The sequence below is a fragment of the Cephus cinctus genome, unplaced genomic scaffold, assembly GCF_000341935.2.
Source record: "Cephus cinctus unplaced genomic scaffold, Ccin1 Ccin1_scaffold0215, whole genome shotgun sequence".
NCBI classification, from domain to species: domain Eukaryota; kingdom Metazoa; phylum Arthropoda; class Insecta; order Hymenoptera; family Cephidae; genus Cephus; species Cephus cinctus.
The window spans coordinates 730373-742619 of NW_014332933.1; the positions used below are offsets into that span (position 1 = coordinate 730373).

At 42.2% G+C, this 12247-nt stretch overlaps 5 protein-coding genes across 14 annotated transcripts in view; 3 read left to right on the forward strand and 2 right to left on the reverse strand.

Moving 5' to 3' along the window:
* The window catches only part of LOC107265190 (calcium-binding and coiled-coil domain-containing protein 1), a 33909-nt gene extending 31602 nt beyond the window's left edge, over positions 1–2307 (reverse strand). The window contains exon 1 of the mRNA XM_025082501.1: positions 2211–2307. Within this exon, the coding sequence (XP_024938269.1) occupies positions 2211–2216 (6 nt within the window). The 5' untranslated portion in view covers positions 2217–2307. The remainder of the gene's footprint in view (positions 1–2210) is intronic.
* LOC107265194 (2-acylglycerol O-acyltransferase 1) lies at positions 1173–5981 on the forward strand. Of its 3 annotated transcripts, XR_001537137.2 has the most exons (7): positions 1173–1602; positions 3421–3653; positions 4157–4431; positions 4619–4793; positions 4872–5071; positions 5144–5363; positions 5544–5981. XR_001537137.2 is itself a non-coding variant. In XM_015734381.1 (6 exons), the coding sequence occupies exons 1-6, from the start codon at positions 1585–1587 to the stop codon at positions 5299–5301; spliced, it is 1059 nt and encodes a 352-aa protein (XP_015589867.1). In that variant the 5' UTR covers positions 1173–1584; the 3' UTR covers positions 5302–5582. The 3 variants fall into 3 exon arrangements, 2 of the variants coding, with proteins under 2 accessions (XP_015589867.1, XP_015589868.1); XM_015734381.1 differs by having other exon boundaries at positions 5144–5582; XM_015734382.2 differs by lacking the exon at positions 1173–1602 and adding an exon at positions 2441–2676 and having other exon boundaries at positions 5144–5582.
* On the reverse strand, positions 5447–10570 carry LOC107265193 (kynurenine 3-monooxygenase). 4 transcript variants are annotated; one of them, XM_015734376.2, is made up of 11 exons: positions 10302–10570; positions 8754–8928; positions 8559–8628; positions 8290–8480; positions 8166–8214; positions 6962–7049; positions 6715–6886; positions 6386–6637; positions 6233–6322; positions 5783–6164; positions 5447–5694 (listed from the first exon to the last, which is right to left on the reverse strand). In XM_015734376.2, the coding sequence occupies exons 2-11, from the start codon at positions 8787–8789 to the stop codon at positions 5579–5581; spliced, it is 1446 nt and encodes a 481-aa protein (XP_015589862.1). In that variant the 5' UTR covers positions 8790–8928; positions 10302–10570; the 3' UTR covers positions 5447–5578. The 4 variants fall into 4 exon arrangements, with proteins under 4 accessions (XP_015589862.1, XP_015589861.1, XP_015589863.1 ...); XM_015734375.2 differs by having other exon boundaries at positions 8739–8928; positions 10302–10569; XM_015734377.2 differs by lacking the exon at positions 10302–10570 and having other exon boundaries at positions 5783–5944; positions 6024–6164; positions 8739–8789.
* Positions 7042–8136, forward strand: LOC112493975. Its single transcript, XM_025082508.1, has 2 exons — positions 7042–7632; positions 7723–8136. The coding sequence occupies exons 1-2, from the start codon at positions 7588–7590 to the stop codon at positions 8023–8025; spliced, it is 348 nt and encodes a 115-aa protein (XP_024938276.1). The 5' UTR covers positions 7042–7587; the 3' UTR covers positions 8026–8136.
* Positions 9842–12247, forward strand: part of LOC107265186 — a 26064-nt gene continuing 23658 nt past the window's right edge. For 4 of the 5 annotated variants that reach the window (XM_015734352.2, XM_015734351.2, XM_015734353.2 and 1 more), the window contains exon 1: positions 9842–10128. In XM_015734352.2, coding sequence (XP_015589838.1) covers positions 9867–10128 — 262 coding nt within the window. In that variant the 5' untranslated portion in view covers positions 9842–9866. The remainder of the gene's footprint in view (positions 10129–12247) is intronic. The other variant, XM_015734350.2, reaches the window with a different exon arrangement.

The following is a 12247-nucleotide window of genomic DNA, read 5'->3' on the forward strand; positions in this document are numbered from 1 at the left end:
TAACTCCGCAGGTCCAATCTTTATGCTAATTTGTGCGATAGCTTTTATCGTCGATCCGATTTGTAAGGGGTTAAACGAAATCTTCACTTTTTACGTAAATCAGGGATTTTCATTGTATCTTCATATTATTATTATCGGTGGTTAAGGATTTTGACAGTATCTTCTTCACCCTCTGAAATGTATTATCCACGCTAGTACAAACTCCCGCGTGCACTTATCACATAAATACTGAATCAATCGAATCGGTAACTCTCGATAAGGCACATACGTATTGTTATTGTCGACTGGGAAAATCTCGTGGATCACGAAGCGTTCTCAAGTCCCAAAGTACTTTCGCATATATGCGATATAAATAGATAAAACGAAATCGATTCGAACGAAGCGAAATCGCCAAACACAATCACATTAGGTACTATATACGAGAGAATAAGAATAAACGGCCAATCGGAAAATCTAATTGTAAGCAAATCGATGGGAATCCTCGCGGGGATTTCTGTTAATTCGCAAAAGTGCTTTCTCATTGGCCACCGAAGTAAGCCCTAGTAATTCAATCGTAAGCTAAGCAACATTTTTCGACAATGATCTTGCGCGGCAATTTCGGTAAGATAACTATCGTAGGATACACATACCTTGCGACGCATTGTAATCTACTGTCATAGCATTGTTGGCTATCATATTGTTGTTAATGATTCGGTTGCGGGGCGAAATAGGGATTATTAAAAAGAAAAGTTAATGGATGAAGGAAAAAGTAAAAAGAACAGGGGAGACATGGGCTGAGAAAAGGAACAGTAGTGGAATTTATGGGGAGGGGGGAGGGGGGCTCGCTGGGCTCATGGGAAAACAGGGTGGGAGGCGGGAGGGTGAGTCTAAAGCACGTTTTATATGCTGATGCGTTGTAAACTACGGTGTTAAAAAAGGCCACGTACTACGAGAAAAATAAGAAGTATCGAAAGAGAAAAAAGAAGATATTGTTCATTACTGTGTTGTATAGGGAGGTTATTATTATGACTATTAAACACGATTATTCTACGCTAAAATATTTTTTTTCATTGTTTTTACCTATTCTCGAAAAAACTTATTATCTATTCCACGTTGCTCCTTTACGTAAGGAAACTCCATATCGTTCGTCCTTGCTCGAGGCGTCTATCAGCGTCCGTGGCGTCTCTCGTTGTGCCTGTTTCAGAGTATAATAAACGACTATACGCACGACGCCCATCGAGCTCTCGACGTCCGAGCACGAACGCACGTAAATTCGTACTGTCGTTTTTGTTGATACTCAAGAATTTTACTACGAACAGTGAAGAACGCTGACTGCTACGCCCTCCTCGTACTGTATTGGCCTTGTACGCAGTACGTACAACTACGGATAGAGTCTCGATGGAAATGGACTTTGTCAAGGACTTGTCATCAGGAAGATCGAGGAGTTTTCACTTTCGGACTGTTTCGCGACTAGACAGATCGTGCTGGACGAGTGGAGTCTCACGGAAATTCAAAGATAAGTCGAGACCGGTCGGCACGTACGTTAGAATACTCTCGAGACAGTCGTTGTAATTCGTTATAATTCGTTCGAATTACTCGGGCACCATGATAGAAGACATGAAGGTACGGAAATTCAAATAATCTGTATTGTTTATATATGTGTATATATGTATATTATTTAACACTGGAAAGTCCGCAGCAGTCATTTTGATCACTGAATCTTATTCAATTTTAAGAATTTCATGACTTGACAATTTTATTAAACGCGAACGAATAATTGAATAATGATACAACGCGTGAAATTTTGAAAAAGTCGTTGGTGTGTAAGAACAAGTGAAAAAGTGCAACATGCGAAGTGTTAACGATAAGTGAAACTCTGTGGAAGACGACCCTGGGCAACACGTAACTCACCATAACGAATATTCATGTTATGTTTACTTTACGCGTCTCAACTCGTATGCATAACAGTCGATTTTACATTTTTCATGATTGAAGTAATCGGCCTGTCAACAGTCAACCAAAAGTTGACAGTTTCACCGAAGAGTGACCGTCGCGTTGAAAGATGCCGGGAATAACGTCGACGTACACGTAAAGTCATCACGCGAAAAAACAAAAGAGTAAAACAGAATGTGGGTTACCGACGTCTAGATCGGCCTACTGAAGGATTCGCAAAATCGATATTTTTAACTGTTGGATCCGTCGGACCATATTATTTATAGACAACGACGTACATACATACGTTGCGCTACGCCTGGCGACAGTAAGCGTTATCGATGATTCCTCTTCACGATTCAGCTCTGAGTGTTTTATCGTGCCTGACAATAATCAAACTAGTTTCGTGATAAAACTTTTCTTCTCGACCTCGAATCGTTATTAAAATTATTCACTTATTTCTTGTTTCACATATCGATGAATCAGTATGGGTAATAAGACAAAGACACACGCGTCGTAGGCGACAGGTATGAAACAGTACGCGACGCAACGCACGCGGCTGTGTCATCGCATTACATCACTTTATATGGGCCATTCCGGATAAGATAGGCTATCTTCTAGCCAGTCTCATTTTACGCAATTCAAATGACTTACAATGCCATGAAATAGTAAGGCGACCGTGCTTCAAGGTGTACGATTCTTGTAACGATCGAATGTACGTGCAGCTGTAATCTTTCCAAAGTATCATCGAGTCCTTCTCACGCGGTGAGTGCACGTAAAATATTATCTCAGCTGCCATCACTTGACGTATCGAAAAAAAAAACAACAGTTTTTTCAATAATGACAACACCAACACTACGATCGAATAACATTATGTAAAATCGTCTTACGACCTAACCCGTGAAACGCACGTTCTGAGAGTAATAACTTTTAGAATTCTCTGCACTTTTTATTTGATTTTTAATATCGAAACTTATCGCTAACTATGTACGTCAAGTAATTTGTCAACAAGTTGTACTGTTATTCTTACAAAGTATGAATATACCGAGCTGACACAAGTGAATAGCTATCAATACGTGGCTGTGTAAACGTAAACACAAAACGATGCGTAAACGCAAGTGATATTAAAATGGTAGGGAGTCGAGGATTGTAACTGTCAGTGGACGGAATACGTATGTATTTGCGTTTGTTCTAAATCTGTCAAAGAAGTCACGAGAGCCATAGGGAACCCTCGCGTGTGGTTTGTCAGACTATTTTACCGAGGGTTGTCTGAGCAGCGGATGGTAGTACAAGTGTTACTCAGCACGTTACACGTGTATCCCCGACTGACGAGCCTAACCACAATCTAACACAACCGTCCGGTCCTAAGCTTGACGTGCGATCTAGCGGCGGAGGGATAGTAGCGCAGACAAATGCGGGAAATTTGAATAGTCTATAAACTATAGATCGAATCGTAAAGTGAAAATATAAAGAAAAACGTTAAATGATAAGCTTTAATTTGAATTAAAGGCAAAGATGCAGCTACTGGGAGTGAAATTCGCACCGTTGAATATTCCCCTCGAAAGAAGACTTCAAACTCTGGCAGCTGCCGCTTGGATCATCATTCCGATTCTGGGAAGCATCACCGGCCTTGTCGTCACTATTTATCTACTTTTATTCACACAAAAAATACGATACTTCGTTCTAATCTATCTGATATGGATATACTATGATAGGGACACTTGCAACAGAGGCGGTAGAGGGTAAGTCATTCATTTTTAACGATCATACAACTTTGTGACGGTTAATGAGTTTGTGATTGATTATTCATTTTTTTAAAGACTTTATCGCGAAATATAACAATATTTTTATCGTATAATTTTTTTTATCGCTACTCCGCGTGGACGCTACTAATAGTCATTATCACTTATTGGAATAATTGACGTTATCGATAATCGAGTACCAATAAATCGTATCTAGTTTACGTAAGTTATATCTTATGAGAGTAACGTGACTTTTTTTTAATGCAAATTGCATTACCAGTAAATACTATGACATATATTTTTGTACACGGTGTACGTAATTGATATCGTATTTACTTAAAATGGCCTGATGATTCTGTGAAATCATTCATCAGTGAGAAGCCTTCGTTAAGTGCAATGCGAATATTCCAAGGTTCACTGGTGTTGCAACACAATCCAATGTATCGGTGACTGCTTTATTTTTCATGCTAATATTTTTCTTTTTCCTCTGTTATTTTAATCAGCGAGAAATATACTACGTGGATGAGAAATTGCGCCTGGTGGCGATACTTCTGCGCCTATTTTCCCCTGAAACTCGTCAAGACCGCCGATCTGGATCCTTCGAGAAATTATTTATTTTGTTCTTTCCCTCATGGAATTCTATCAACTGGAGCTTTCGGCGCGTTCGCCACGGATTGTCTTGGCTTCAAGGATCTCTTTCCAGGACTGGAACCCAGGATGCTCACGCTTGACCAACACTTCAAAATTCCATTTTTTCGAGAATTCGTATATAGTTTCGGTGAGTCCTTTTATTTCCTAATTTAGGGTATACTTTTGCTGGGGACAAAAGTCAGTCGATGCCATTGGCTGAAATTTAGTAACCAAAACTGTGATTCAATTACACCAACACACCCTTAATTCTTTAACGAAAATTTGTTCCCCATGAACGTTCACTTGTTTCCTCAATTGTGTTATTAATGTTACAGGCGCTTGCAGCGCCAGTGCCGAAAGCATCGACTATCTAACCGGCGCACCAGGAACCGGCAGAGCCGCAGTACTTGTTGTAGGTGGCGCTTCCGAGTCGCTCAGATGCAAACCTGGAACTTATCGCATCATTCTGACGCGAAGGAAAGGATTCGTTCGTATTGCTCTCAAGAATGGGTTAGTTTCGTTTTTATTCTTTCTTCAACTCGAGCAAGAAAACTTTCTTAAATTCTACACGGAACTCATTTCTCATAGGACTCCACTGGTTCCTGTCTTTTCCTTCGGGGAAACGGATCTGTACGACCAATTTGATAGTCCTGAAGGATCCTGGCTGAGAAAAGTTCAGGAAAGTTTAAAAAAGCTTACTGGAGTCGCACCGGTCTTGCTGATTGGTCGAGGTCTGTTTCAATATTCCTTTGGAGTAGTGCCTCTAAGAAAACCTGTCACTGTAGTCGGTAACGTATAACAATTTTTTTTTATTTAAGACCGATAAGGATCCTTTGGCTAAAAAAATATATTTTATTCAGTGGGATCGCCGATAGAGCTACCCAAAATTTCGGAACCCACCAAGGAACAGGTCAACGAGTATCACGCCAAGTTCGCGGAAAATTTAATAAAGTTGTTTGAAGAGTACAAATACAAGTATCTGGAAAATCCCGAGAAAGTTTCTCTCGTTATCGAATGATCGTTTAAAGGCCAAGGAATTAATGCTTCATGAGTATTTTCCTAAGAAGCTACTGGCTCACGGTATGTTCACTTATTCAGTCATCCTTTGCGTTATAAGAAATACACAATTATTTGAGATGATTAGAGAATTTGAGACTTAATAATTACTTTAAATAAAATACTTATTTACTTGTTATCTGCGCGTACAAATGTATCGTATTGAAATTACGTGCCATAAATCATTTTTTTTTGTTTATGTAGAATTGTAAATATAGAACGAGCGAATCACGGAGTCGTTAATTGAAAATTGTTTTTCTGAATAAGTTTTCCTTTATGAAAACCATTTTTTTGTAAAAACAGAAACAATTGCAAGGAGACCTGCGCCAGTCAACCAGAGACTTTGACCGATGATCTGTAAAATTATGTAAAAGTTTACAAGGTTCATAATGAAAAAAAAAGAGGACTTTATTTTTGTAAAAGCTGCTACGGTATTTCTATACCTTGTCCTGCCAGGCTCTGTTCTCTATGCAGTCTCGGAATGTCATTCTGGAGAAATGAACAGTGCTGTACAAAGGAAGCCACGTGTTTGGAAAGAGCCAGTAGAGAACCGTGTCGAAGTACTTTCTCAAAATGAATGATTTCTTCCTGACCAAATCTCTCATCTGTAAGGCACGTAAAATATAAGTGGTCGGAGATGCACAAAGTTGTTGATACAATTTTTCGTAATATTTGAAAAAATACCTCAACGTAGTTGTACATGGCCAAATCGCAAATGGCGTGTGCATTTTGGCATCGAGTTTCTGAGAAGGCAGGCAAAACTTTACTTAAATCGGAATCATATAATTCCATTAACTTGTCTAATATTATGACGTCTTCGAATCCCTGAAGATTTTCGAAAGTAAGTTACAAGAATTAATTTCACGAATTATTTGATTAATTAATAAACCCACTGCGTTCATCCCTTGCGCATAAAAGGGAACCATCGCGTGCGCAGCATCCCCAATTATCAAAGCAGTTTTTCCTACGTGATACGGTTTGCACTGTAATAAAACCTTGGAAAATTAAAATATCTCTAAACACAAAGATTTAAAGAAATGACTGACCTTGATGGAAATTAAAGTTTTCGGTTCGCTGGAAAAAAAGTCTTTGACCAATTTTTCACGTCCGATCAGTGGCAGCACGTCCGGAAATTGATCCTCGTAAAAATTTAACAAATTTTCAGGAGTGTCCAAGGCTCTCAGAGTTTCAAAAGGCGCAAAAAGATTCCCTGTGAAGCTACGATCTTCATTCGGCAGAGCAATCATCATGAACTCTCCTCTTGGCCATATATGAAGATTCCCATCACTCATGGCAAACTGTTATACAACGTTACAAAAAAAAAAAAAAAAAGTTAATCACAAATTTCAAAATATCCACAGCCATTTCTACTCACATCATTATCGCGCGAAGGTGGAATATATATTTCAATGTAGCCATGTTCTATGTAGGTTTGACTGAAGTCAAAGAGGGGTCTCTTGATCATGCTCTTCCTGACGGTCGAGTAGGCTCCATCGGCACCAACAATAAGATCAGCTTCAACGTTGCTAGTAACTTTTGTTCTGGTACTAAAAGAAAAAAAACAATGACGAGAGTCCGTAATTCTTCGTAATAACGAACAATGACAAAGTCATTTGACTCACTTGAGCAACTTCATTTTTCCACGATCAAGATCAACGTCCACCAATTTTTCATTGAAATGCAACTCCAGGCCAGGATACGTCTCTGCGGCTTTCGGATTCCGAAAGAATATTGAACGTTATGAGCTTCGCCACAGACGTGAATTCGTAAGCAATATCCATCGCGCACGTGTAATTCTATAGCCTGGAAATCTTATGGCTTCACGCACCTCGCAACGCGATACCCAACGTGATCTCTTTTTCCGAGAGGATCGAATTTACCAATCGATTACGACACTCGTGAAGTTCAATAATTCCATAGGAATTTCAAACGATTCAATTTCATCGAACGTTTCTGATGTCAGGATTATCAAAAAACAAAAAACAATCACCGAGCAGCGTAACCCCGAAAAAAAATTGATTAAACACATTAGGCAACTTAATAGTGGAACAAAATTTCATGTAACACCCAGATTAACTGCGAGAACAATATATTAATGCGTGTAATGACGTAATCTCTGGAAATCCGTAATCAGCAGGGCGAGGCAGGTCATTCGGCCTGCCTTGCCAACAAGGAATACATTTCGAGCACAGTCAAACGGTCGATCTTTCTTCATTTTGCCATGCAGCAGCAGGTTAACTGAATAATTATGTACGCGGCACTCTCGCGATTTTGCCTGACGAATGCACAAAAGGTAATAGTGATATTTATAAATAATTCATCCGCGCGAGGAATATTTTTCCTTTTTCCCTAATTGTTTATCGGGATTTTACGCGGAGGATAGGTTTTCACAGCATCCTTTGTAATCGGATACTTTGTGAATGGACCAGTCAAGCTGCCAAAAGGCAAAAGGAAAAAGTCACGTAATTTGGGACTGATGGAAGCACCGTTTGAGCCTGTGCCGTTCAACTATAATATTAAGCCCGGACACAAACCAATCACTAGTTGGGAACTGTTGATGACTCGTGCGCAAAACATACATAGACATAAGACCGAACCCGGATATCAAGATATTCAAACAGACGAAAAGGAATTGAAGCCCATGCACTACAATTACGACAGCATGAAACATAACTATGCGCTTTAGTCTGAACTTGACAAGATAAGCTGGAAAAATCCAAAATGAGTCTGAACGTTCGTAATAATTGTTATAAAATTGAAGTAACGTCAATCAATAAAGTTAATTCACAACCCTGTAGAGATGGACATTTTTTTCTTCATACTCACCATTCAACAGAACCTCGTTAAGGTACTTCCGGCTGACGGAGTAAATGCACTGGGCGACAGACAGATTCGATTGGGTTTTATGAGAAAAATAAATAAATTCATTGGCAATTGTAAAGGAACTCACATTCTTTTTTACACTGTCGTAAATTATTTCTCTAAGGGTGCCATCCCTCTCGTGGATCATTCTACCACGCATAGGAATCCCGTGACGGTTCACCAGGAGGTCTTCCAGACCCACTTCCCTCAGGGCTTCTCTGCCACGAGTCGACAGTGCCAAATCGATACTCTGCCCGCGCGAATCTTCCACCCGAATATCTACAATTTTATAATCGCCAATGGAATAATCGATTGACAGTTTGCCAATTCTTGATCGTCGTCATGATCGTTAGCTACCTGCCCGATACTCGTAGACGCGAACCTCGTGGCCTCTCTTGGCAAAATAACAAGCAGTCAGTGCGCCGACCTGCAAATTCAACGCGAACGGATCCAATTAATTCTATTTAATTTCCACTGATAATTATTCAATATTTCTTTGACTTTTGAGAGGAATTTCTTTTCTTTCAACTAACGCACCAAACCACCACCTACTATTGCCACCTTCAATTTACGGGACTTGTCCGTCATGGTGTCTGTCAATTGACTGAAGCCACTGAAGCCAGTGGTTGTTAACCGATGTTGACCCCCGCCTGGTCCCGCCTGCTCGCGCTTGGAAAATCGGCACTAACCGCAGCGCCTCTGGTGTCCAGCTCGGGCATGTCAGACACTAAACATGTGGAGATCAAGTTCTAAAGTGTCGATAGCTCAGGTTTGTTTTAAATTTCCGCATTAAATAAGTTTCAATACAGGGGGGGGGGGGCGTAGCCCAGTGGATAGGATAGCGGATTCACGACCGAAAGATTGGAGGTTCGCGCCCAGCTTCCAGCGGCACTCACCAATGGGTTTTCATATGAAAACTTAAGTGAGTATTTATACGGATTTCGCCCAAGACTGTTCGGATTCGGTGTATAAACTTTGTGTAGGTCCCCTCACGCTGAGTTGAATAAGGCGCGTCTCGCAAGATACATCGCCATCTATTGTCGAACTTCCAACCATGATTATTAGGACCAGTTACTGGCACATGTCCCCCATTGGGGATACCGCCATAAGGAAAGGAAGGGAAGTTTCAATACATTGATTACGTGTGTGTCCTTAAAAATTTGCAGAAATGTCATCCCGATCGATTCTGACGTAAAGTCGACCAAGTTCTATCCGTCCAAGAGGTACTAAAAAATGGAACACAGTCTAGGACAGAAAATATTAATTATTTTCTAATTACACCCGCCTAACGTATCGCTGCGCGGAAAAACCGCAGGAAAATGACTTCCGTCGTGCAAAGTACGGAAAATGTCTCCGTAGCATTATACGTAGGTACAGAAAGATGAGTCCGTCCGAGTCGCATCAGATTTCCGATTGGTCGAACGTCATAACAAAGACGTCGCAGGTCCGTGGCTGTCAAGTATTCGAGAAGTCGGAGAAGTGAGAAAATAAAAAGAACTGGGAAACGGGAAAAAGTAGTGAGGCGGGGAGCGCGCTGCTATCGCAAGTATCCCTCGGGTCCCGAACGGCCCGGCGGCGAGGGTGCCCGAGGGTGCCCGAGGGTGCCCGAGGGGAGGATCGGCGTTGTCCGAAAATCAAAAATAGCCGGTCGCAGTTAGTGCGGCGATGTCGACGGCGAACGGTGCACGGCGGTGGAGCGCCGCGCCGAGGGCATCCACGCTCCTCCTGATCGCGTTCCTGGTGTTGTCGGGGTGCTTCGCGGGATTTAGTGATGCCGCCAGGGTGAAGCAGGAGGATACGCCGGCTCCTCGTGGCGCCGGTGCCAGGAGTGCAGCCCCCAAGGAGGCCGAACCGGTCATCGAGGAGGTCACAGCGAAGCAGCTCGAACGGATCCTCAACGAGAAAGACTTTGTCGCTGTGTACTGGTGTAAGTGGGAGGCTTCGTGGTGTATTTCAATAATCGACAATCGATCCTCGATAATCGAGATCGATAAACCGGATCGAAGATCAAATCGAATATTGTGCAATTACAATTAAAAGATGTATCCGACGATTTTTTTTTTCAAATTTATTTTACAAATTTTTGTTAACTTTTCCTACTTTGCACTGTGTGTCCTCTGTGCTTTTGTTGGTGTGTGTGTCGATGTGTCTCCGTGTGGTACGACGAGACTCAAAACTGACCCGAATGATACTGCAGGAGTATTTCTACCGCAGTTACATGTATATTCGTCAATTTCATAGCCAGATCTCCTTATACATACGCTGAATGATCGCCCGGAGGGTTGCCAATCGGCAGGGGCTGTGCGGGCTTTGCCAGACGTTACGTTCGAGCTGAACTGCGGAAACCACGGGATCGCGTGAGCTTTCGATCGCAGGCAGCACGTGGCGAACGTGCAGACTTGCGTAATGAGAGTAGCTTTAAATGTAAAGCTCCAATTGTTCTCTCTCTCTCTCTCTCTCTCTCTCTCTCTCTTTACCTATCTATCCCTTTCGCTCACTCGCTCAAATGGCTCGCGCAACGTCGCGCCTCCGCAACAACTATATGTTGCCAGCAACTCTGAGGATTATGAGAGAACGAGTTTAGATTTTTTAGAAAAATTTTAAAAAAATATTTATTTCGATCACGTCTTAAGGTTCATTCGAGACTTTAGGTCCAATCTAATTTTCGAATTTGCGAAGATTCCTGCTCGTTTGCGAAGATCCAAAAATTGTCTGGTCCGCCAAAGCACGTTACGTAATTGAAAAAGGAAAAGGTCCAAGAACGCTGAATTTTGACAGTTCGTCCTTCCGACGCGTTCTGGTCCATCTGCAGAAAAAGCACAAATTGATCATGACACCTGTCAGAGGATCCACTAATCGGTCGGGATTGTTAAATCAAAGCTTCGTGATGATAATTTAACGAATTGCTCAGTCAACGATTTTCGTTTGATCTTCGAAGTCCGTTTTATTTCCATCGTCGTCCCACTTCCTGACGCGAGACCAGAGACAGCTCGTTCCTTTGTTCCCTTTCGATTTGTCCGATTTCTTAATCGACATCAATTGCATAAATAATAAAATCCAATAAATCTATATAACCAATCGATTCGACTGCGAGGATCCTTTGAGAACGTCCTGCCGAAGGACGATCGATTATTCCGAACGGAGCGCCACTCGTCCCGGATCCTGTTCTCTCTGGGATCGGATTCGATCGGATCGGATCGGTATCCGTCCCTAGAGAAGTTCTGAGCTTCTAAGCTCGCAAGCAAGGCCGGCGGCGCTCGGTAGTCGCTGCTTTTAGAACACGAGTTATTTTGGCACGCGCCGCCACCTCGCGCTATCGTCTCGGCTGAAAACATTGTGACATACTGGTTCCGTCCTACGTCCCCCCTATATATCCTAGGAAATTAGCGAGCAACAGATCGTCCCTTGATTTTTTCCTAATTAACTCAGCCTCAGCATCTCTTTCATGGACCACGCTCGATTTTCATCTCTGAACCTAATCATAATAATTGCCGACTGCGAGCGGTTATCGGTGCCTCGAGTCTTCGAGGTGATAAAATATTTGTATGGCTTAAGCAAAATGTCATAGGGACGATTATAACTTGAATTCGCGCGTCGAATAAATGAAGGAGGTTAGAGTGACGGCAGGCGGCACAGTCGGCACAGTCGGCACACGCGCTCAGCCGCGTCTAAAATTGTAGCTGCGTTCAGTTCGACAGGCAATTTCCCAGTGTGCGTGGTCTCGCACGCAACGGGCTTCGTGAGGACGTCTTATGTGGGACACAATGCGTGGGAGAGACGTGGATTCCCTTCTATTCCGTTCGTTTCGTCCGACTGTTCGTTCTCTCTGTCCGTTCCTACGGCTCAGCCTGTAGCAGTTGGGGACTCGCGGGTAAACGCGAATAAACCTTGGAAGTGGATAAGGGGAGGATTGAGGGGAATGGAGAGAGAGAGAGAGAGAGAGAGAGAGAGAGAAGCGAAACAGATGTACTCTTATTATCTTTATGCAACGCAAATTCGAATTACACGTCGTGTTGCAGTTTGTTAGAGATTCCTGGGGGGGGGGG

Coding starts and splice junctions, on each gene's coding strand:
- LOC107265193 (XM_015734375.2), bottom strand. CDS start 8,789: ATGACGGACAAGTCCCGTAAATTGAAGGTGGCAATAGTAGGTGGTGGT. Junction 8,215..8,289: donor ACGACAGTGTAAAAAAGAAT/GTGAGTTCCTTT, acceptor TCTGTCGCCCAG/TGCATTTACTCCGTCAGCCG. Junction 6,323..6,385: donor AAACTTTAATTTCCATCAAG/GTCAGTCATTTC, acceptor GTTTTATTACAG/TGCAAACCGTATCACGTAGG.
- LOC112493975 (XM_025082508.1), top strand. CDS start 7,588: ATGTACGCGGCACTCTCGCGATTTTGCCTGACGAATGCACAAAAG. Junction 7,633..7,722: donor GCCTGACGAATGCACAAAAG/GTAATAGTGATA, acceptor CGCGGAGGATAG/GTTTTCACAGCATCCTTTGT.
- LOC107265194 (XM_015734381.1), top strand. Junction 4,794..4,871: donor CGTATTGCTCTCAAGAATGG/GTTAGTTTCGTT, acceptor CATTTCTCATAG/GACTCCACTGGTTCCTGTCT. Junction 5,072..5,143: donor AAAACCTGTCACTGTAGTCG/GTAACGTATAAC, acceptor TATTTTATTCAG/TGGGATCGCCGATAGAGCTA.